A 21,873-nucleotide genomic window follows, 5' to 3' on the forward strand; every position below is an offset into this window, starting at 1 on the left:
GAGAGAGGGCAGAGAGAAGGAGACACAGAATCTGAAGCAGGTCCAGGCTCTGTGCTGTCAGCACAGAGCCTGACGCGGGGCTCCAACTCACCAAAGGTGAGATCATGACTTAAGCTAAAGTCGGATGCTTAACCGACTGAGCCACCCAGGTGCCCTGAGAAATACAACAGTTTAAAAATAAACTGCAATAAGTTGGCTGCATCTCCAACTTCTATCAAGGAATTCAAGATAGTATAAAAAGTCGTGAGTAGTAGTTGTTTGGAAAAACACAGATGATGTTGGCTGTGCTCAACTAAAGCAAACATCAGTGCAGCAAAAAGAGGATCCATTCCACCTTCCTTCTGGGAAAGCCTTCCTTCTAAGGCTTGGTGTCCACTCCGTAGTCAGATACTCACTTCTTTTTAGGTTCAAAATTGACAAGAAATGTCTCTGAACCGATAGCACGTGTCTGGCAGTTAAACAGACATTCATTAACCCCTCGGTCTTATTCATAGATTGTGAACAAACTCTATGCACTGACCTATCATCCTATAATTGTCTGTATTAATGATCCTGGAGAATTTTCACACGATCAGTGACGTCACCTTCAGAAATGAATCCATGTGATATCGATAGTGATTTACCCAGTTAAGGGTTCTCACTGTAGTATCATTTTGACAAGTTTGCCATTCTCTGGAATAAACGCTGTCATTATTTCTGACAGTGCTGGTGGAAGGGTTTCATTAAAATGTGCAGAAGGGGAAAACTGTATAACTTGGAAGAGGATGGGAAAGGGGAACGATGGTAATTTTGAAAAGGTAAAAATATACACATCAGATACACCTCTCTCTCCTCAGGTATGGTGTTTAGACTTATAAAACTGTCAAAACTAGAATTTAAAAAAAAAAAACCATTTAGGACTTTTGTAATATCTAGAAACAAGTTGCTGTATTCTACTATACAATTTGTACCTCGCTCTATCTGTATATGTTTCAGCATTGTTGACTTTCATTTTGATTACCAGTCTATCGTGTAGGAAAAAGTCAGGCCTCTCAGATGCTGGCGGGAAATCACATCTGGTTCTCACAGCATCGCTTTGAAATGGTCATCAAAATCATTATTTTTTATATTTTCCTTTTTCATTCCGGCTTCGGCCTGGATCTCAAATGATTAACAATTTTAGGGGCGCCTGGGTGGCGCAGTCGGTTAAGCGTCCGACTTCAGCCAGGTCACGATCTCGCGGTCCGTGAGTTCGAGCCCCGCGTCAGGCTCTGGGCTGATGGCTCGGAGCCTGGAGCCTGTTTCCGATACTGTGTCTCCCTCTCTCTCTGCCCCTCCCCCGTTCATGCTCTGTCTCTCTCTGTCCCAAAATAAATAAAAAACGTTGAAAAAAAAATTTTTTTTTCAAATGATTAACAATTTTAATTTCATTTTATGAACTTGTCCAAAGACACGGGTGGCATGTGATCAAGTCTTCTTAGGACATGATGACAGCGTAGCTGTGGATGGAGCTAATGTAAGAGTTATAGTCTCTCCAGAAATAATTGTTGGCTGAGAACTGTTTGATTTTATATCAAGTATTGGGAGGCCATTTCTTCTCATTTTCCCTTAACCTTGGGGTCAAAGTAGTGAGGCAAAAGACCAAATACGAAAATACAAAGTAGCAAAAAGTGAATCATTTTTTGCGTTTTCCCATTTCGCATAGGGGTTATAAATATCTTTCTCCTTCTATATATAGTCATAGACTAACGAATCATCATATTCTGGAAGGTGGAAGGAATCTGAGAATTTCTTAAGTCCCCCCACCCATACTTTTCCAAATAAGGAATCTAATCCAAATAAGGTGCATGGTGTTGTAGTTTAGTGACTGTCCTCTGAGATCACAAGTTAGTAACAGTCAGGACCAGGTCTCAGATCTTTATGATTCCTGGTCCAGCGCCCTTTCTAAGAGAGAACCACCTTCCAATGTTTCAATTCTCCAAGTACTCTCCTGCAAACTCTGAACAGTTCCAACTACTGTGACTGCAGTTTTTCAACAAGTGTATGAAGTATTGGCTTCTATTTCTAGTGCTCAATTGACAGCTCTGTGTTTTGTTACCAACTACGTGTTTTGCACTTCTGTGTCTGCAACCAGAATTACCCTGGGGGTAACATGAGCTTTCTGAGCGGGAGTCAATTGCAATGGAATGTGTGATTATTTTCTTTCTTTACTTTCCACAGGCAATTTATAAACCTTCAAGAGCTCATCTACTGCTGGGAGTGCTCTGTTTTCCAATGTCTCTTTTCCTTGTGCTAATAAACTATTAGTGCTACAAAGTCTTGGGTGGATATTATGCCGTACATAACAGAAGGTGTCCCTGACTTGCTTCTCTCATTCCCTAAGTAGCAGCTTAATATAGACGACAATCCAGGATGGCACCCAGGACTTTTTAAACTCTACTCCAGCCCTGTGTTTCAGGTTGTGAGCCAGGCTATGGCACTTCTCCATTTGTGGGGACGCTTGTGATCCATATTATCTTTTGGGAGTCAATCTCCCAACTACCACCATTGCCTGTCTCCAGCCTTGGAACCCGTAACTTCAGCCCCTCACCCCCACCCCCTTATGCTACAAGTTTTAGTTCTCTATCACATCCATGGAGATACTTACCCAGTTTTAAAGTATGTATTGCTATTATTTTAGGTACTATTACTACACAGAGTCACAGCATATCTTGGCCAGAAATCTCCAAAATATGCCTTAGGAGTAACTTAGGGATGGTATTCAGTGTTATTGCTATTGCATTTATTCGGGGTGCGGTGACCAGTGGTGATGGACCAGTTTAGGCTCTACTCTTCTAAAAATAGTTCCAATTTATCTAATAGGATTCTAAGGAGAAGCATCAACATTTCAAAATTTGCTTGAGCTCCCTCATGTGCCTTTTGGCCATTGCTGGTTGCAAATGAGAAGAATGCCAAGATTTAAATGCTTCTAACAATTCCAGCATGTAGCTAGAGGCACAAAAAATATAAAATTTCTGGACTTAGTGGTGTAAATGATGAGGATTTCAAACAGAAAAGGGAAATGTGGTAGGGTAGGGTAGGAAGGGCAAGATTCTGCTCCCTGGTGTACACACCCTGGGTAATCCCCTCCCCTCTGAGCACAGCAGGGTCATTGTGAAAATGTTGGGCTTTCACTCCCGTGGTTAGGTGACAGTTGTATGGCAAAGGTGAAGGGATTTTTCAGTTATAATTAAGGTCCTTAATCCATTGAATTTAAGTGTATCAAAGTAGATCATCCTGGGTGGGCCTGAATTTTATCAGGTGAGCCTTTAAAAGGGACTAGGCCCTTCCTAACGGGAGAGATTTGAAGTGTGGGTGAGATTATCCTGTTGGCTTTGAAGAAGGCCCTGAAGGCAGCCTGGAGGAGCTGAGAGTGACCCTGGCCAATCCCCAGCAAGAAAATGGGGGTGTCAGCCCTATAACCTCAAGGAATTGAATTTTGCCCACAACTTGAACAACCTTGCAAGACGACCCTGACTATCAAATGAGAATGCAGCTAGCTGGCACACCTGATTTCAGCCTGGTAAAGTCACTGAGCAGAGAACCCAGGTATCCCCGACCTGAACTCCTGACCCACGGAAACCGAGATAATTAAGATACATTGTTTTAAGCCTCTAAATTTGTGGTAATTTGCTATACAGCAATAGAAACGAATACAAGAGGTTATACTGAACTTCATTCCGCTATTTTATGGGGCAATGTGCAAATGCCAATCTCAGATGAACCATATCTCCACTAACCATAAAAGAGAAAGTGGCCGGGGTGCCTGGGTGGCGCAGTCGGTTAAGCGTCCGACTTCAGCCAGGTCACGATCTCGCGGTCCGTGAGTTCGAGCCCCGCGTCAGGCTCTGGGCTGATGGCTCAGAGCCTGGAGCCTGTTTCCGATTCTGTGTCTCCCTCTCTCTCTGCCCCTCCCCCGTTCATGCTCTGTCTCTCTCTGTCCCAAAAATAAATAAACGTTGAAAAAAAAAAATTGCTTTAAAAAAAAGAGAAAGTGGCCACAGTGACTGGCACAGCGATCCTGCTGGTCCACAGCAGTTATATCTCTAGGCTTTCTTTTATTTTTTAAAAATTTTTTAATGTTTATTTCTGAGAGAGAGAGAGACACGGAGACAGAGCAAGTGCAGGGGAGGGGCAGAGAGAGCAGAGACACAGAATCCGAAGCAGGCTCCAGGCTCTGAGCTGTCAGCATGGAGGCCGATGCGGGGCTTGAATTTACGACCGTGAGATCGTGACCTGAGCCGAAGTCGGATGCTTAACCTACTGAGCCACCCAGGCGCCTCTAGGCTTTTTTCAATCAGTGTACAAAGCCAGGTGAGAACCACCAGAAATTTAAAGTGGTTGTAACATTAACAAGATCCAACATCTATCATCTTCGTGGTGCCTTAGACACAGGGAAACTTCAAGAGTAACACCAAATACAAGCATAGGTTATAGATTAACACACTGACTTCAGGTCAAATTAAAAGATGAGTGCCCACCGGTATGGGGTGGGACCTGCCACAAGAATCACATCCTGCTTTTTAAGCAGTAAAGCCAGCATCGTCTACTGGTTACATATGAACTGGGCAATAAATCCCAGAGGCCTTGGAACATAGTCCACTGGACCACAGCTGCACTAGGCTGTATATGTGCAAAGGTCAGATTACGACAGGACACCTAAGAAGATAACGGAGTAGTAAGTTTAACAGGCTGGCGGTTGGTGGATAGAAAACTTCATATGGATCCAGTGAAGCACAAAGTCAAATGATCAGGTGTAGCCACTGATTGGTGAGAAACAATGACAGACTGAACTGGGGGCAGAGCAGATTCAGGTAGGTGCACTTGTAAGTGTACAAAAAACACCTGAACTGCTCCCCACAGGGCAGTTGATTTCAGTGTTTACTGTGGAAGGAACTTATACTTAAATTTTTAACAAGAAAGCAAATCCTTGGTCTATAATAGAACTTTTCAAAGCACCAAATTCATTATCAGCCAGGGCAGATGTGGACACCATTACCACTATTGGAAGCATCCAGGAGACTGTAATGTTTTATGACATAAACCATGAGGAGAGCTGTGTAATTTGGAAACCATATTATTTACTGTTCCACGATTTAACAAATGTCAAAAACTTCTGGACTCCACATTTTTTTTTTTTTTAAGCTTTGAACTTTTTTTTTTTTTTTAATTTTCTTTTTTTTTTTGAACGTTTATTTATTTTTGGGACAGAGAGAGACAGAGCATGAACGGGGGAGGGGCAGAGAGAGAGAGGGAGACACAGAATCGGAAGCAGGCTCCAGGCTCTGAGCCATCAGCCCAGAGCCTGACTCGGGGCTCGAACTCACGGACCGCGAGATCGTGACCTGGCTGAAGTCGGACGCTTAACCGACTGCGCCACCCAGGCGCTCCTGGACTCCACATTTTTAGTTTTGGGGTCAGAAAGCATGTCATTCCTACATATCGTCAGTGGCAAGATCCATCTGAGAGCCACTAAAAGCTCAAATGTTTTCCCTAGGAAGCAAGATGGCTGCAGGTACCTGTCTTCACTCTCTTGAAGAGACTCTTTCCTGTTTGGAAAACCAAACAGGTTCCTCTACTTCAACTCGGTTGATTTTTCCATCTGCGTATGTAGAATCCACAGCATACCTGGCCCCTTAAATCAGCAACAGAAAAAAATCTGCTCTCCGGGCCCTCCCCAAAGGCCAACATTTATTTGACCACCATCTCCTTCTTGCCAGAGTTCCCTGATATTCCAGACACGGAAAGAGAGGAATGAAGTCTATCTAATTCTTCCAGACAGTCTAAATTCTATCAAATTGGACAGCTGGCCCTTAAACTGTGACCATGGGCCATCAGAGTGGGGCAAAAGACCTTCGACCTTCCTATCCCTCCTATCCAGTGAATTGGACCAATTTATGGCCCATTACAAGATCCTTACAGCCATGGAGTACACCTTGAGAACACTTGACTTAGATGATCTGAAAGCCACATTACCTGCTGCTTCCCTGTCCTGCTCCTCATTTGTTCCACCTTCAAGATGAAATGCCTTTGCTAAATTATCTTAGACATGTTGCTGTTATTCCTTCCGTTTTCATGAAAGATGCACATAAGAACTGGTCACACAAGGGGCACCTGGGTGGCTCAGTCGGTTGAGCGTCTGACTTCAGCTCAGGTCATGATCTCACAGTTCGTGGGTTCGAGCCCCACATCAGGCTCTGTGCTGACCGCTTGCTCAGAGCCTGGAGCCTGCTTCAGATTCTGTGTCTCCTTCTCTCTCTGCCCCTCCCCCGCTCACCCTTTGTCTCACTCTGTTTCTCAAAAATAAATAAATCTAAAAGAAAAAATTAAAAAAAAAGAATTGGTCACACGAAGAATACTTGCCAAACCTATGCTGATGAAGACACTGTCCATTATATTTTCTCTTTGTACACCCAGAGCTGATACAAGAAATGTCTTCAAAAATTTAACACCGGAAAATAAATTTATCTAGATAAACTAAGTTTTGGTTTATCATTCAATGAAATATTGATAATCTACTGGCAGCCAAGAAGCTCAGAGTCAAGGTCAATGCTCAATTACAGTTAACTCTATCAATTTGGGATATTTACTCTATCCTTCATACCTGCATATTTTATTGAAATACCCCAAATCTTTTCACAGAGTAGGTTAGTTGTATATTTTAAAACATTCTGGTGGGATGATAAGGACAAAACTTTAAGAATATATTATAAGAGCTCAAATCTTACATTTTAAGGGGCAATATAATATAGTGGTTAAATCTATACTACTAGGTTCAAATCTCAGCCCACCTACTTTTGACTTTGTTTTTTTTTTTTAAAGATTTTATTTTATTTTTTAAGTGGTTATTTATTTTTGAGAGACAGAGACAGAGACAGAGACAGAGTGCAAGTGGGGAAGGGGCAGAGAGAGAGGGAGACATAGAATCCGAAGCAGGCTCCAGGCTCTGTGCTGACAGCACAGAGCCCGACATTGGGGTGGAATAAACGAACCGTGAGATCATGACCTGAGCCGAAGTTGGACACATAACCGACTAAGCCACCCAGACGCTCCCCCAAAATACCTCTTTTGTAGGGTTATTCTGAGGAAAAAATGTATCAATATACATGAAGTACTTAGAGCTGCAAGCACTAAAAATGATTTGCTCTTATTATCTCATGGGCTAATGTTAAACTCTATCAGTACATGGTATGATCAAAATGTCAAATGCTATTATTAGGCTTCTGAACTTTACCCATTCAAATGCAACATATAATTCTTACCTACTGTGGCAGATGCTGATGAGAGCAGAGATTTGCCCCAGGAGCCCCAGCCTGCCCATCCCCCTCCATGTGATGGGGAATCCACAGCCTGTAGAAAAACAAATTAGCCCCAAGGTTAGCAATTCAGTACACGCATGAGTGAAAAAACACCCATTGGTTTGAAACAAAAAGAAAGCTAAAAAAAATAACCATATCTCCCTGGCTTCGCATTTATAAGGGCCATAACAGAATACACCGACCCACATTTCAATGCATACTTTGGAACAAAATTGATTAGTAGTGGTGTTGGCTTCTGAGGGCTCTGCTTGAAGTAAGTTTGATGTTAACAAAGACCCAAATATCCCATTATCTGGAAGATAGGGACGAGGCTTGTGAGGGGGAAAACATTTACTATATTAGGGTGCAAAGTGATTTGAAAAAGTTTAAATGGGCAACTTTAACATAGGTAAGCAAATGTCCTCTTCCAGGTTAGAGGTAACTAACCTCTGGGGTGGCAGGAGGGAGTTCTGAGGGATGATGGGCTAAGTGTCTAGAAGAGCACCAATAAGCTGGGGGATGGGCAGCAGCAACAGGTAGCCTTTTGAGGTAGATGCCGTTCAAGGTGTCCACTCCACTCACGGTGACCACTGTAACTATATCTCTCACTGTCCCCGGGCTCTGTGGATTCAAGTTCTTCTGCCTAAGTATTTGGATTGAGATTGAGAGACTCTGGTTCAGCTTGAGCTGGCTGCTTGAATAGAAGATGAAAAGTCAGGCCGTGTAGGGGACCATATTCTATCCATCATGGTGACTACAGATTAAGAGAAATCAGAGTGAGCAGATGAAGGAGATATGCGGAGAGAAGCTGTTGAATTCCTGACAGCTTCTGGGCCCCTGGTTCCTGTCCCTCTTCAAGGGCCTACCGCATTCCTATCTTTGGGTTCCATGAGGTTCCTGCATAGTCAGTAAGTCTGTCCGTCTGTTTCTTTTTTAAATGTTTTGTTCACTGGTATATCCCCAGGGCCTGGAAGAGTACATGGCATACAATGAGTACTTAATACATTTATTTGTTGAATAAATGACTGAAAGTCACCCATTTTCTTCAGTGTGTAATAGTTTTTGTTGCTTGTAACCAATGAGCCCTGACTCAATTAGTGGAACTGCAGCTTTCCCTTATTATTTAGGAATACATTCTAGAAAATGAGGCAAGAATACATTCGGAGTAGTACATGAGGTGTTAGAGAATCACAGCTCTTTACTCCAAAAAAAGAGAAAGTTCAGTGAAATATTCCTACGGAGGTTGTAGAGCCTATAACTTTGGACCCAAGGCTGGTCCATCAGCCTCCGCCTCCCCCTTCTCCCTGCTGCCTTCTACCTTTGCAGATGAGGGTGGACAGGTCAAACAGTTTTAGCCAATGAGATGTAAACGGGAAAGCTTTTGCTTTCATGACAAACTACACAGTTATGGCTGGTGCCAACTCTTACCGTCATCCTTTTTTTCCTGCCCTGCATATAAACGTGGTACTTGAAACTGAAGCAGCCATTTTTGCTGCCATGAGAGAAAGTTCAGGGAATCACAGAGTCACTGGTCCTGGCGTTGCTGAGCTACTAAACCAATATGAGTAGCCGCCTGTCTTCATTCTTTTTGTTAAGCCAGAAAAAATAAGTTGCTATTGGGTAAGCTACTATATGTTGGATTTTAGTTATTTGTACCCAAATGCATTCTTAACCAATTCACCTAGTAAATATCAAACACCATCCATCACTGTAGAATACTGGTCAAGAGGAGAGGTTATGGAATTAAACTGCTTGGGTTTGACTCCAGGCTCTCCCATTTTGGGCAAGTTATTCAAGTCTTTCAAGCTATCATTTATTCATTATGAAATGAAAGGTATGGTAGTGTAAGAACCATAAATATAAGAGCCAATAAACTCACAGGATTATTGTCAATGTTAAAAAGAAATAATTCATATAAAACTTTGAGCATAATGCCTGGCACATAATAAAAACTCCATCAACGTTAACTAGTGATCATCATCATCTACATTTTTAACACTAAGGAGCAAAAAAGCTTTGAAAGTTGGCTGACATTTATTTCTGCCTGGAAACAATGAGGAGCTTGTTAACATGAATGGAAATACTCATGATTCATGACTGTCTGCTTTCATTTTTGGTGTCTACATTGATTTACTTCACTTTTGCAATGGAAGCCAGTGGCAATTTTATACCATCATGAAGACAGATGTAAGTTGGTGATTAATATCATTCTTTTACAGGACAAATCACTACCTATGTGATTAGGGAGAGTTAATACACTTAGGGGTGACAGCTTTTGACTCAGATTTATAATACTTAATATGCTCTGACAGCTGGTAATTGACTAGCAAATGAAAATAAATGTTAAATGAGTCTAGAATATTTTGCAGTATAAATGCTTCAATTGCTTTATTAATAAAGCTCCTTTGACATTGAGCTGCGACCTCGTGATCAGCTGCAAAGAAAATTTGTTATCAATGGCAAATACTCAAATGACTAAATGTGCACATTTGATATAAAAACCATATAAACTAAATGTTCAACATGAATTCTCATCTTGAGTATTGTCTCTGCTTTAAATGGCTTATGAGTCTATAAAGTAGGGGGCATGGATCTACTCAGATCTTTCATTAAACAAATATGGTTATTTTAAAACTTTTTTCTCACCTTCACCCCATGTAACCCTCACCTCCTTTAACAAACAGCTTTGGGGTGCCTGGTTGCTCAGTTGGTTAAGTCCAACTCTTGGTTTCAGTTCAAGTCATGATCTCAAGGTCGAGCTCCGTGTCAGGCTCCACGCTGACAGTATGAAGCTTGCTTGGGATATTTCTTTCCCTCTCTCTCTCTCTCTGCCCCTCTCCCACACTTGTTCTCTCTCTCTCTCTCTTTCTCTCTCTCAAAATAAATAAATAAACTTAAAGCAAACAGTCAGCTTCACATCCTAATTCACAGAGAACACAGAAGCCACCAGATGGAAACTCTCTTAACTTCCTGTTCCTGTTCATAAACTCTCAGAACATTATGACTTCATTTCGAGAGCAAAATCAGACTTGGCTTGATCAAGAGGGATACCCAAAACTCAACTGGAGATCATTAAAAAAAATTTTTTTTTAATCTTTATTCACTTTTGAGAGACAGAGAGAGACAGAGCATGGGCAGGGGAGGGGCACAGAGAGAGGGGAGACACAGAATCCAAAGCAGGCTCCAGGCTCTGAGCTGTCAGCACAGAGCCCGACGTGGGGCTCGAACCCACGAACCGTGAGACCATGACCTGAGCTGAAGTCAGACGCTCAACCGACTGAGCCACCCAGGCACCCCTCAACTGGAGATCATTTAAACATCCACAGCTGTTGTGTGGTCCTAAGAATACAAAGAATGCAGGATTCCATCACGTTCAAAGTTCTTTAAGTAGAAAAGATATTTACATATCTGGTGTTCCATTTAAAGGTCCTTATCATTAAATAAAAAATACATTAATTTATTTTACGCTATCAAATTTACATGTATCATTAGACATAAAAAATGTACAAATATTAGAATTCCATTGAATTCAAAGGACTTTAACAGTTAGATAGTAACATAGGTACCTGTTGTAAAGATCAAAGATCAACCTGGTTATCCTATGTCTTAAGTAAATCAAGAATTAGGTACTACACACAGCTTGCATCTGTGAGACCAAACCCTTTTTAAGTTTTGTTACTCATGACATAGCTGCTCTAAAAAGGGGCTCAGTGTGACATTCAGCGAAGATGTAAATTGCTCTGGATGCCTGAAGTTCTGTCAAAATATTTGCTTAAAAATGGCCTCAGTTATTTCCAGGTAATTTTTTTCCTTGGTGAGTATGCATCATTCAACTCTGAGAATGTTTAAAATCAAATATAGAAAGGTTTAAAGCATCAAAATCATGCTATTAATATTTCTATGCATATTTGGTCTTTTCTGCACAATTGGTTAAGAAATTAGAGTGAAACTTTAAAAAGACAATTTAAAATGAATAATTGAATGATTAGACTTATGATTTTAAGTTGAAATCTTCCTAAGTTGATGCATGGTATTGGCATCTAACAGGTCTTTAGGTCCAACCCATTATTTAATAGATTTATAGCACTTCCTATGGACTCAGCAAGGTTTTGTTTGAGTAGATAAATGAGGTACTTAAACAGAAAACAGAATACATTAAATTCGTATAGACACAATTTAAAGATATTTGAACATATTTAAGTTGGTAAAAAGGACAAACCATTCATCAAAAGTCCCTTGAAAGTGTTCAATATTGCTAAACTTCCAAATAGAATAAGATTCGTGAGATGAACATAAAGTCTAGGAAGAATTGCATTTTTGAATTTATAACCTTAATACATTGAACACTAATTGTTTAAAACCATATTAAAAGCCTGAGTAGTCCTTTTTATGCACAAAATACACACCGGCCTACACCAAATACCCATCTAAATACAAATTCGACCTAACTGTACCCCGCACTCGCAATTACTTCCTTCGCATCTAGCATTATGGAAGTGATGTCTTCTCAGTTAAAATTATCACCTCCCACATGAACACCGCTGGGCCTGGATAGGTTGGTCTTCCCTTCTCTCCTGGCTTTTCAACCTTTCTCTACCGCTACTTCCCATATTTAACCACGTACGTGCTTCCTCCGTCTCTAAACCTACAAATGAAAATCACAAGGACAGAAAGTTTGTCTCAAACTTATCTGGTTTCTGCCCCACATCTTGCTTCTTCACTTCTTACAAAAAGTGCCTACCTGCTGTATCTACCCCCTCCATTACTCCACCTGCCACAGTATTCTCCCACAGCCACCATGCTTCATGAAACCATTCTCATCAATGCCAACAATGGCTTTCTTATGGCCAAAGTCATGGAGTCATTGCAGTCATTTTATTTCTTGACCTTTCACTAGCATCTGAAGCTTAACTACTTTGACCTTCTTAAAATGCTCTATACTCATGGCTTCCATGCCCTATCTTCTGACTCTTACTTTTTTTGGTCCATCTTTTATGATTTCAGTTTATGTTAGAAAGTCGCCAAATGCATATTGTGATATTAGGGGGAATGCCTTAATTAAGTTACAATCCAAGTGCTTCCCGCATCCTAATAAAATATGCTGGAGTTCAGGGTGGTCAGCTGGCATCCTAATCATGAAAGCCATACTCCAGAGACATATATAATGAGCATTTCCATTATCTGTGTCTTTATTAACAGCTGATGCTTTGCTAATTAGCATACTGAATTGCAGAAGTGGGTTTTAACTGATGAACTATTTATTAAATAGCATTCTGAATATCTGAAAGGGGTTCTACATGGTGATATTAAAGGTATTCAAGGTTTACAAATGGTTACATTTATTTTAGAGCCTCTCTTTTTATTAATAGCACATAAGAAAGGTTTTTGCCCTGTGCTAAATGGCATTTTAGCCAACTCTGAACATCAGGGAATTCTATTTTTTTGATGCCAGCTCTAAGGGAAGAAAACCCTGCTTCTAGAATTCTAGGCATTTGTCTTAAGTGAAACTCATTCAGGGTGGTGGTCAAAGCACCTGAAAGGACAGAACGATGGGACATTCTCAAGTCTACATGAAAACAGTTCTCATGATTTGTTTTTAATTTTATTATTAATTAATGTTCAATTTTAAAATGTCAGTGTGGTACAATGAGATCTGTGATTGATTTCCCTTATAGAATGTGATGGTAAGATCGTGAAGACAAGAGGTAACTCTCGCTGTCTCAACTACTTTACTGGCTACCACAACATATCAAAAAGAATCTAAGAGCCAAGTTGGCTCAGGGGCAGGAAACTTCCAGGGCCAAGTCCTTGGCCTCTGTGTTTCTTTATTTACATATACTACTTAGACAATCTCACCCACTCCCATTTCTTAAATAACATCCAAATATTAATGGCTTCTAAATTTCTCTCCCGGGCTCCAGGCTGTTATAACCAACTGCCCACACAATACCTTCACTTGGATGTCCCATGGCATGTTCACTACTGAACTCACCATCTTCTCAATCTCACCCAATTCTTCAACTAGCTGTTTCCATGTCCTAGTATTAGTGGTTCCCAAACACTGGTCTACAGACTGCAAGAGTATCATTTGGAGGAACTTATTAAAAATACAGAGTCTTGGGGAGGCTGGGTGGCTCAGTTAAGCATCTGATTCTTGGTTTCAGCTCAGGTCATAATCCCAGAGTCATGGAATTGAGCCCCGTGTGGGGCTCTGTGCTGACAGTGCAGAGCCTGCTTGGGATTCTCTCTCTGCTCCTCCTTTTCTTTCTCAAACAAATAAAAAACATTTCTAAAATACAGTCTTAGCTTCCACTGTGATCTTTTGAATAAGAATCTCAGTGCAGAGCCAGGGAATCTGAATTTTTAACAAGCTCCCCAGGTTATTCCAATATACCACCAGATTTAGGAGGTACTGCCCTCTACGGCCAAATGGCACCAGCATCCACCAAAGCCAAAAACTGAGTGCCATCAGGTAGAGTAGTCTTCAAGGAGGAAATACTCAAAAACAAAACAAGAAAACAACAACGACAACAACAACAAAAACAGAAGCAAACTACTTATTTAAGTGGCAAAAATCTGCCATCTGTGAGTCTTGGTCTATGTTCTCTCTTCTTTGTTTCCCTTGACAGCAATTTTATGGCTCGAAATCTATTCTGTTTTTCCTTTCCTAGGGAGAGAACTAACCAGTGGTTGTCTATGTTTTCCTTTGCGAGTACCTTTAGTGGTAACATTAGAATTCTTTACTTTCATAATTGGCCTTATGTATTGGTGTTGAACAGTAGAGATGACTTTTTTCCCCACTCTGTGTAACATTTCTTGGTGTCAAGAACTTAGGGAAATTTGGTCTAGATTGGATCTTACAGGAGCTGATGGGCCAATATCTAATAACTTCCCAGAAAATCTCTGGAAATAAATGTCACTCCTGACTAGCACTTAAGAAAAACATCTCTAAATTGAGGCTGAAGACATCCCCACCTCCTGAAGACCGATTTAAGTGCCCCATCTAAGGCTTCCCTTGTGTCTGTCCTATCTAGTACTATAAGACATGCCATAATTACTTTTATACAACACTCCTTTCTCCAACTAGACTGTAGGCATCCTGAAGATAGTTGCACCACTCAGATTCCTAGGCACAACACGTGGTGTCATGGGGCTGGTAGAGGCCTTAGAGAGTCTAGTCTAATCTCCAACGTTCAAGTAAGTCTGGGAATCATCACTCACGGATGTTGTAGAGTAGATCCCGCAGGAAGTCTCAACTCAGTGACCTCTAGTCTGTACGTCAGAATGGATGAGAAAAAGAAGTAGCATCAAAGACAGAGATGTCTTTTCTGAGTACATAAACTGTCAGTGGTGTGGTCCTTCAAAGCAGAGGTGCCAGCTAAGCAGCTGGCAGAACCACTGGCTTCTTCCTCTTCTCTTTGTCCCTCCTGGTCACACCACCCTACCTGCCGGGTTACAACCACTGGACTGACTCAGGCAAAGGTGAAGCTAATAATGGGGATTTTAAGGGGACTCAGACCCAAAATAACTATGCAGATACAAGTCACTTAAAGAAAAAAAATATATACACATCTGAGCATATTTTTGCAAAATCCAGTGTGTCCTAGAAGATACTGGTTTATACATTCTCAAAGGCTATTCTGCCAGGTTGTTTTTTTTTTTTTTTTTCTTCTGTTAAAAGTGTTATTTTCCCATAGAAGCTGTTTAAAGGGATAATGAGATTCTTTTAGGCTCAGATATGCCTGGGATCAAGTCAGCTTTTTTCTTGGGTGTTTTCCTACTGGACCCGCCATTCCTCAAGGGACCTGTGTTCAAGATCAAACAGCCAACTTGTAAATGAACTTTCGATTCAAGATTTTCTGTAAAATTAATTCTCTTCTGGATCAACAGAAAAATAGTTGTTTTCATCATTGCTAAGGATTTCTTTTAATAAGTATCCAACAAGGGCAATAAAACAGCAAATGAACAATGCTTGAAGACAAGACACAAAAGTGACTTCCAATTTTAATTTAAAAGGATAGGTTACCAAGAGAGATAGTTGAACCACCCACCCCCTCTCTGGGTAATCCTTAGAAAGAGACTAAACTTGCACCTACTTAGAAGGGTTTATATATGACCTGGGGTTTATATATGACTTTGGTGGAAGAAATACCCTCTTTCCTCACAGCCCTCCCACCAGCCGTATCGGCTTTCTACCTTCTTAGAACAAACATACTGATGGGCATTCCTCCCACATCTTGGTTTCACTGAGCTTCTGGTGCAATGCCAAACACATACACCCAGAGCCACAGGCCCAACCTGGCTGGCCAATATTTGCACTTCCATCCAGATACTTTTGTGATGCTTCATTATGAAGAAATGCTCTCCTTTCCAAGTCCTTGAAAACTATCAGTGTCGTGTAGGGAAAGGAGGGCAATACCTGTCTACTAATTGGCTCTAACCCTGTGGCGTGAAGGAGGTTTACAAAGTGCTTTCAAAAGCAGTGTGCTCAAAAAATTAAGAAGGGGGATAGGTAGGAGCATACTGACTTTTTTTTGTACTAGTTTTATTAGCAGTCTTGTTATCATTATTAGAAGTCTGAAATTGGAATGTATAATCTATCCATTAGGAACATATATACTTTGAATTAGTGGAGCTAGTATAGTTTCTTTAGGTCAGGTCAGGTCATAATGGTGCAGAAACTATGGTTTTCTTAATGTACAAAGATACTTATTAACAGTTGCTTTTATAATAAAAATTGAGAACCAATGTTTCCCACAATAGAAAGCGTGCAGGGCAAACAGTCTCCAGAGTCAGGCATATGGGTATATATAGGTATAGGATTTTTAAATATATATCCAATTGGCTCTATTTCTCTGGAGAACCCAGACTAATACGGACCCTGGCATCAGCATTTTTAAATGTTTATTTATGTTTGAGAGAGAGGCAAAGTGCGAGTGGGGGAGGGGCAGAGAGAGAGGGAGACACAGAATCTGAAGCAGGGTCCACACTCCAAACTGTTAGCACAGAGCCTAATGCGAGGCTCAAACTAAGAGACTGTGAGATCACGACCTGAACTGAAGTTGGATGCTTAACCTACTGAGCCACCTATGTGCCCCAAGCATTTTTTTAAACATTTCCCAGTGGTAGGGACGCCTGGTGGCTCAGTTGGTTAAGTGTCCGACTTCGGCTCAGGTCATGATCTCATGGTCCGTGAGTTCGAGCCCCACGTCGGGCTCTGCGCTGACAGCTCAGAGCCTGGAGCCTGTTTCAGATTCTGTGTCTCCCTCTCTCTCTGACCCTCCCCCATTCATGCTCTGTCTCTCTCTGTCTCAAAAATAAATAAACGTTAAAAAAAAAATTAAAAAAAAAATAAATAAATAAAACATTTCCCAGTGGTTGAAATGTTCAACTAGAGTTGAGAGCCTCTGGTTTAGGAGTGCTTAATCCCTTAGGGGGTCCATGGTGGCTCTGAAGTCTGTGAACTCTTGGAACTCACAAACACAACTTTCCTTGTATGTGTACCATATCTCATAAAAACTCTCAGCTGGTCCTCAGATCCCTTCCATGACATCCCTACAAAACCACTGTTTGCTTTTGTTTAAACATCTCCAGACGTGGGAAACCCCCTCCTCCCTGAGGAAGTCCATCTCATTTTAGAACAGTTCTAAAAGTCAAACCTTTTTTTTTTTTTTTAATTTTTTTTTTTTTTTTCAAATTTTATTTATTTTTGGGACAGAGAGAGACAGAGCATGAACGGGGGAGGGGCAGAGAGAGAGGGAGACACAGAATCGGAAACAGGCTCCAGGCTCTGAGCCATCAGCCCAGAGCCCGACACGGGGCTCGAACTCACGGACCACGAGATCGTGACCTGGCTGAAGTCGGACGCTTAACCAACTGCGCCACCCAGGCGCCCCATAAAAGTCAAACCTTTTGAAGAAACAGAGGCACAAGAAGCCTGATATTGAATAAAAGAATCACAAAATATTAGTCAGAAGTATACTTAGTGCTCTTCATGTGCAACTTCTTCATTTTATAGAGGGAAAAACTGAGGCACAGAGAAATTAGGTATCTTGCTCAAGTTAATGATAGGTTAATGATAGGTGTTAATGATAGGTTCAAGAGGGAATGCCCAGCACTGGTTCTCTGTTTAGTTTCCCCCCTTCATTGCATGTCGTAGTGTCCCTTCAAGGACAGACACGGAGGTGGTCTCTGGTAGCATACTTCAGATGAGCAGGGCTGGGGCCTGGTTGAGGAAAACCGCTATTCCCCCCACCCCCCATCCTGTACCATCACTGTGGAAAGCACAGGACTGGAGGGGAGTGGCCTGCCTCCCTCTTTCATGCTGGGAGCCTCTCCATCCCCACCAGTTCCCACGTGGATGAAGGTAAAAATGCCAAGAAAATCCAGCTCGTTGGTCAGACTGACGTTGTACACGGTACCAATTTGGAGACACTGGTCTATCTTAATCCCTCAAAAGACAGATGTGGACACTGAAGGGAAGGGGCAATGAACATGCTCTGCCTCTGGTCCTTTGGAAAGTGGTATAGCTGATGATCAAATAGTGATCTGAATGTTTAAGATCCCACAGTAGATCTGTAAATATGTGTTAAAATTTAAGTGGTATTAAAGAAACACTGACTTCTTTAGGGTGGAATCAGGCTTGTTAATAACTTGGACTCTTTATGTCCAATATTTCAATATCTTCCATTTATTACCAAGTAGCTTAATATCTCACTAAGCTGCCTCCTGATTGCCTCATCTATAAATTAAGGTTAATAATATCCATCTCAAAACCTCAAAGAACTGTCGTATGGAGTGAATTACCTGACCTGAAAGTGGCTAGTGGGGTGCCTGGCATAATGATGTGTCCAGTCATTGGTGGCTGTTATTAGTATTACTGTAATCATCAAAATGCAAATAACATAATGACCAATTATTCTCATGTATGCCTTTTCTCACCACCCAACACACTTTTGATGACAGAGGTAATGCCATAGTATATTCTGAATCCCCAACCCCCACCCACGGAGCTTGGCACAAATCTGTGCCCACAGTAGGTGTCAATAAGAACCCAGGTTGAACCGAATCGAATGAACCGCTCCTACCGGATTACTCTGCTCTTTCAGGGGTATTTCAGATCCAGGTTCCGCCTCGAGGCTGACGGAGTCAATGCATTCAGCAAGCGCATCCTCAGTCACTTCTCCATTGGGGGGATGCTGTGTGGCACTGGAGTGTTGGGACTCAGGGTGCTGGGTGTTTGCAGTCTCTGCACACTGAATGGTTGCATTTTCATGCCCATCTTCTGTGGCGTCAGCTGGTGTTGGCTCATTTGGAATTGTAGCTGAATCACAGTGTGCTTCTGTCTCTTTGGGTAAAAACTTGCTATTGGGCATCTTGGTAATTTCTGCTTTGTCTCCAGTGGCTGAGGTGTCACCGGCATCGTCAGACATTTTAATATCTGTCAACATGATTACAAATACTTTCTGCCTTAATCGGAATTGCTAAACTTTGTTCAAAGCCCCCAATAATTAAATCTGGTAGGAGTAAACTTTCTTCTACCAATAAGAAAGTTTACATAACCTTGGAGTAGGCTGCATAATGGCCCCCACAGGTATCTATGTCCTGTTCCTTGGACCCTGTGAATGTTACCCTACACAGCAAAAGGGATTTCACATATATGGTTAAATTAAGGATCTTGCGATGGAGAGATTATCCTGGGTTATTTGGATGGGTCCTAAATGAAACCATAAGTGTCCTCCAAGAGAGGCAGAAGGAAATATGATTACAGAGAGGAAAAGGTGAGGAGAGAGCAGGAGCAGAGATTGGGGTGATCAAGACGAAGGAGGGGCCGTGGGCCAGGCCAAATATGGGCGGCCACCAAAAGCTGAAAAAGTCAAGGAAACCTTTCTCCCCTCAGAGATGCCAGAAGAAACCAGGCTTACCAACACCTTGACTTTAGCCCAGTGAAAACCAGTTTGGGACTTCTGACCTCCAGAACTGTAATAGAATAAATCTGTGTTGTTATAAGCCACTAAGTTTGTTGCAATTTGTTACAGCAGCAATAGGAAACTAATGCAACCGTGCAATGCTATCTCTAAACTTTCATGGATCTTGTACCTGGTATGCAGGGATATGTATATGGAACTATGAGTATTATCTGTGTCTGTGAAATTACTTAATATCACTGTATTAATTACAATCACAGCAATAATGAGAATAAGCATAGAAAATACCTGGGAGCTGATCAAAAATGACTTGACATTTAGCTTTGTGATGTCATCAGAGATTCACATTGAGAAAGCAACATATATACATAAGTGTGCCTTGTTGGACACCAGCTGGTGAAGGCCTGGGTTCTACTGGACAATAGTTGACACAGGGAAACACAGGATGAATTGGAAGGGAAAGAAGTAAGGTATTAAGTCAAATGAGGAATGTCACTATTATGAAATTACCTACAAAGCAGAAAACTCTTTACCAAGTTTGCAAGCTAGTGTGTCATGTAGAACAGCACTGTTCAACAGAACTCTTAAATGATTTAATTTTATATTTTACATAGGCATGTGTGGCTAGTGGCTACCTTACTGGACAGTACAGATCTAAAAGGCTAGTTCAAGATGATAATTTTCATTTTTTAAAAAAATTAACAAATTTTTATTTGAGAGAGAGAGAGAGAGAGAGAGGACAGGGGGGAGGGGTAGAGGGAGAGATAGAGAGAATCTCAAGCAGGCTCCATGCTCAGCATGGGGCCTGACATGGGGCTCAATCCCACAAGCCTGGGATCATGACCTAAGCTGAAATCAAGAGTCAGACGCTTGTGGGAGGGGGGATGGGCTAAATGGGTAAGGGGCACTAAGGAATCTACTCCTGAAATCATTGTTGCACTATATGTTAACTAATTTGGATGTAAATTAAAAAAATAAAAAAATAAAATAACGGTGAAAAAAAAAAAAGAGCCGCTCAACCAACTGAGCCACCCAGTTGCCCCAAGATGATAATTTTCTTAGGCTAAAATGAAAACACAGAGTTCTCACTATACCAGAAGTCAAGTCTCAGTCAAATCAGTGAGTATTTTTGTCGACCTCGGTGTTTACCAATTGGTCAAACCTCAAGTTGTCACGAAAGCCACAGTATGTAAGAAACCACTTAACATACTGGCCAAATGGAGGTACGGGCTTAGGATCATGTGCACATGTAGCCCTCTTGTCTCCTCACATAGCCATTCCCCAAGGTTGTCTGGCTGTTACCTTTTCTTGTACTACATTCTCTCCCTTGGTGAATCACATTCCTTTCTCACAGTTTCACACACCACTCTTATGTCGTGAGTTTCAAATATCTACCTCATTCCATCGAGATGGAAAGTAATTTAGTGGCTTCCAGGGACAGAAGGGAAGGGGAATGAGGAGGGAATGACTGCTAATGGGTATGGATTTCTTTTGTCCACAAGGAAAATGTTCTAAAATTAGATCGTGGTAATGGCCGTACAACTGTGTGAATATATGAAGACCACTGAACTTTCAAAATTCCTTTGAGTGAATTTTGTGGTAGGTGAATTATATCTCAATATATTAAGAATATATATAATACATATAACCTATAGTGTTATATGTTAATAACGCTGTTAATAAAAAAAAATTCTAGTGCTTGCTTCGGCAGCACATGTACTAAAATTGGAACAATACGGAGAAGATTAGGACGGCCCCTGCGCAAGGGTGACACGCAAATTCATGAAGCTTCCATATTTTTAAGAAGATGTGGCTCATATATACAATGGGACACTACTTAGCAATGAGAAAGAATGAAATCCTGCCATTTGCAGCAACATGGCTAGAACTGGAAGGTATTATGCTGAGTGAAATAAGTCAGTCAGAGAAGGACAGATAGCGTATGTTTTCACTCATGTGGATCTTGAGAAACTTAACAGAAAGACATGGGGGAAAGAAAGGGGGAAAAATAGTTACAAACAGAGAGGGAGAGAGGCAAACCATAAGAGACTCTTAAATACACGGAACAAACTGAGGGTTGATGGGGGGGTAGGGGAGAGGGGAAAGTGGGTAATGGACACTGAGGAAGGCACTTGTTGGGATGAGCACTGGGTGTTGTATGGAAGCCAATTTGACAACAAATTATATTCATAAAAAAATTCTACTTCTGGATAAGTAGTTCTAATGGCCAGCTGGACAACTGTTCCCATCCAAAAGGAAACCTGTGGTCTTACTGTTAATACTAGTTCTTCCTGTTGACTTTTGTGTTCCTTTTAATGGTGCCTAGATTTTCCCAATAACCTAGGCTTAAAACCTCAGCGCTGTCATTAACTAAACCTTCACTCTCTCAAGAATATGTAATATCGATACCTATCATTATTGAGCGCCTATTAAGTCTAGGCTCCTTACATGTATTCTCTCCTGTGAGTTAGATATTATGAGCTCTATTTTACAGACGAGGCAACTGAGGCTCAGAAGTCACACTTTCAGTGACATATTTGAGATTTGAACCATGTCAGAGCCCAACTACAGTGCCACCAGCCTCTTCTCTCCCAGTGCCCAAATCCTAGAGGCTCTTTATTCAGAACTTA

The 21,873-nt window shown here is 41.3% G+C and overlaps 1 protein-coding gene and 1 non-coding gene across 5 annotated transcripts in view; one reads left to right on the forward strand and one right to left on the reverse strand.

Moving 5' to 3' along the window:
• Positions 1-21,873, reverse strand: part of FAM114A1 (family with sequence similarity 114 member A1) — a 69,297-nt gene that overhangs the window by 40,125 nt on the left and 7,299 nt on the right. For all 4 annotated transcript variants that reach the window (XM_030314043.1, XM_030314042.1, XM_032593007.1 and 1 more), the window contains exons 2-3: positions 18,404-18,756; positions 7,281-7,368 (exon numbers count right to left, since the gene is read on the reverse strand). In XM_030314043.1, coding sequence (XP_030169903.1) covers positions 7,281-7,368; positions 18,404-18,748 — 433 coding nt within the window. In that variant the 5' untranslated portion in view covers positions 18,749-18,756. The remainder of the gene's footprint in view (positions 1-7,280; positions 7,369-18,403; positions 18,757-21,873) is intronic.
• Positions 20,939-21,045, forward strand: LOC115513133. Its single transcript, XR_003968559.1, has one exon. It is a non-coding gene; the product is annotated as a U6 spliceosomal RNA (small nuclear RNA).

Source organism: Lynx canadensis, chromosome B1, assembly GCF_007474595.2.
Source record: "Lynx canadensis isolate LIC74 chromosome B1, mLynCan4.pri.v2, whole genome shotgun sequence".
NCBI classification, from domain to species: domain Eukaryota; kingdom Metazoa; phylum Chordata; class Mammalia; order Carnivora; family Felidae; genus Lynx; species Lynx canadensis.